This window comes from Haliotis cracherodii, unplaced genomic scaffold (genome assembly GCF_022045235.1).
Source record: "Haliotis cracherodii isolate W230 unplaced genomic scaffold, xgHalCrac1.p SCAF_33, whole genome shotgun sequence".
Lineage (NCBI taxonomy): Eukaryota > Metazoa > Mollusca > Gastropoda > Lepetellida > Haliotidae > Haliotis > Haliotis cracherodii.
The window spans coordinates 1,624,153-1,626,313 of record NW_027266290.1 but is presented as its reverse complement, the minus strand read 5'-3'; the positions used below and the strand labels follow the sequence as shown (position 1 = coordinate 1,626,313).

Here is a 2,161-nt window from a genome sequence, read left to right as displayed (position 1 = left end):
ATTGTCAAACATAAGTTCAGTTCACTGGCTGGGAAAACAGTAAATCCAGTCTAAAAATACATATTTTCATTTCACGTTTTCACTTGGTCAACGTCAAAGGACTCGCATGCTGTGATATGTCCCATATACTATCATATAAAATAAAAAGCGACACATCCCTTTTCATATTCAAAGAAATCTGTCAAAACGGAGTCTGTTGATTCCGACTATATCATGGGCATGCGTTCATGAATCCCTATAAGATAGTGTGATGATACCAGGTGGGTCCCTCCTGACCCACCAGTGGCACCCGTCACAAACCATTCACGTTAAGTCCGTAAGATGATATCGTTGTTTGATTTAATACTTTCACCTTTAAACATGGTTCAAGTGTTCAGCATTTCAGTTCACGTTCGTCAATCTCTTTGAAAACATGCCCTTTCTACTTCACACATAAGTCACTTCCATCAACCGACTTCTCGGCATTAACACGATCAGCAGTTATCTTCAACCAGAACCATTCACCGGCATTTATGTCCAACTCTTTTTCTTCTTCTCTTCTTCACGCCCCACATCTGAGGTCTTATATATCCTGTTCAAGACAGGCCATGAATCGTTGCACAGGTATACAGTTAAGGCAGACTGAGTTCATTTTACAGTTCTGGTAAAATAGGGAACACATTTTTCGTCCAGAAGTTGCACCGAGCTTCTCTGTTTTAAAGGATCGTACACCTCTTGTGTCATGTACTGCTTGGAAATAGACTCGGAGCTTGCTGCATGTTTACGAAGCAAGATCTCACGAAGTTCTTGCCGCGATTTATGACTTCTGAAAACATATACCAGGGGATCCATAGCAGAGCTGGCAAGAGCAAGAGCAATGGAGAGTGTTTGTACAAATGGTGGCACTTTGTGATCACTTTGAAGTAGAGTCTCCAGGATGATGACAGTGAAGTAAGGCAACCAGCATCCAATGAAGGTAAGAAAGACAATGATGCTTGTGACCGCTGTTCTCCATTCATCACGGTACCACAGGAGGGCACCAAGCTTGTGCACGCTGAATTTCCTTCCCAGAATAGGAGCAGTACTGCTTCGGCGTCGTTTATCCAGAATTATTGGACTATGACTGGTCTCTTCGAGTATTCTCGGGACTAAGCTGTTGCGACGAGTTTTCTGGCTAATGAGCTTGGCAGCCCGGAAGATGACAGAGTAGACCCACACCATGACGATAAGGGGAAGTGCAAAACATATACATACGAGGAACAGATTGTAGTAAGAATCATATTTGTTATCACTGTCCCACTTCACCGTACAGATCATCTTATGAGTGCGGAACTCAAACTTGTTCCATCCAACGACGGGTGGGATGGAAATAATTCCTGCAATAACCCAAACAGCACCAATCATGAAATAGCAACGCATTCTTGTGATCTTCATCCGGTAGTGCAAGGGGGAGACAATAGCACAGTATCTGTCAATTGATATCACAACCAGAGTCAGTGTACTTGCAGCAAATACAAAATTGAGAACGAAACCAGTCACCTGACACCACACAAGTCCAAAAATCCATTCTCCGTATATCAAACTTGCAAAGGCAAATGGAATAATTATCAACGCAGTCAAACAATTGCAAGCAGTTAGGTTGAGCTGGAAACAGTTTGAAATTGTAAATGATTTGAATTTCTTGTAAAATAAAAGAAATACAAAAGAGTTTAGAGAAGTACTTGTGAGGAACACAAACAAGAGGAACGTTCCTATTAAAGTTAACTTGACTGTCTCAAGTGTCATGTCTTCAACATCGCAAGACGCGCCCGCCATGGAACAGTTGAACGTTAACGATCTGATCCTACCATCATCATGTTGCCCACTCATCTCGCTGGCGTTCGTGGTTGTGTGAGGTTGCAGAGCTGGCATCGGCTTTATAGGCACCAGGCGGAGAAATCAATAGAGATTAGCTGATATGTCTAACATCTTCACACTCCTGTTCCGTTGTGGCTTGATGAAATAGACGTGGTCCCTTTAGAAGTCACAAATGTTTCTCTCCTTATTTCCTTGGGGCGTAGTGGCGAAGGCGGGGGGCACTTGTTCTTAAAGGCGCTTTGTCGAATCAAGTACTTTGGCAATCTTCAAAACGGCCTCGATCAGCGAACTGGAAGATAAAAGGTTAATTATTAGGACTCTTAGA

The 2,161-nt window shown here is 42.7% G+C and overlaps 1 protein-coding gene across 1 annotated transcript; it reads right to left on the bottom strand.

Moving 5' to 3' along the window:
- Positions 1-540: 540 nt before the first annotated feature.
- LOC139477424 (G-protein coupled receptor 161-like) lies at positions 541-1,848 on the bottom strand. Its single transcript, XM_071259993.1, has one exon. It carries the CDS (start codon positions 1,846-1,848, stop codon positions 628-630), a length of 1,221 nt encoding a protein of 406 aa, XP_071116094.1. The 3' UTR covers positions 541-627.
- Positions 1,849-2,161: the final 313 nt, after the last annotated feature.

What these genes read in the sequence shown, in the direction of transcription:
- LOC139477424 (XM_071259993.1), bottom strand. Translation starts at nt 1,848, where the DNA reads ATGAGTGGGCAACATGATGATGGTAGGATCAGATCGTTAACGTTCAAC.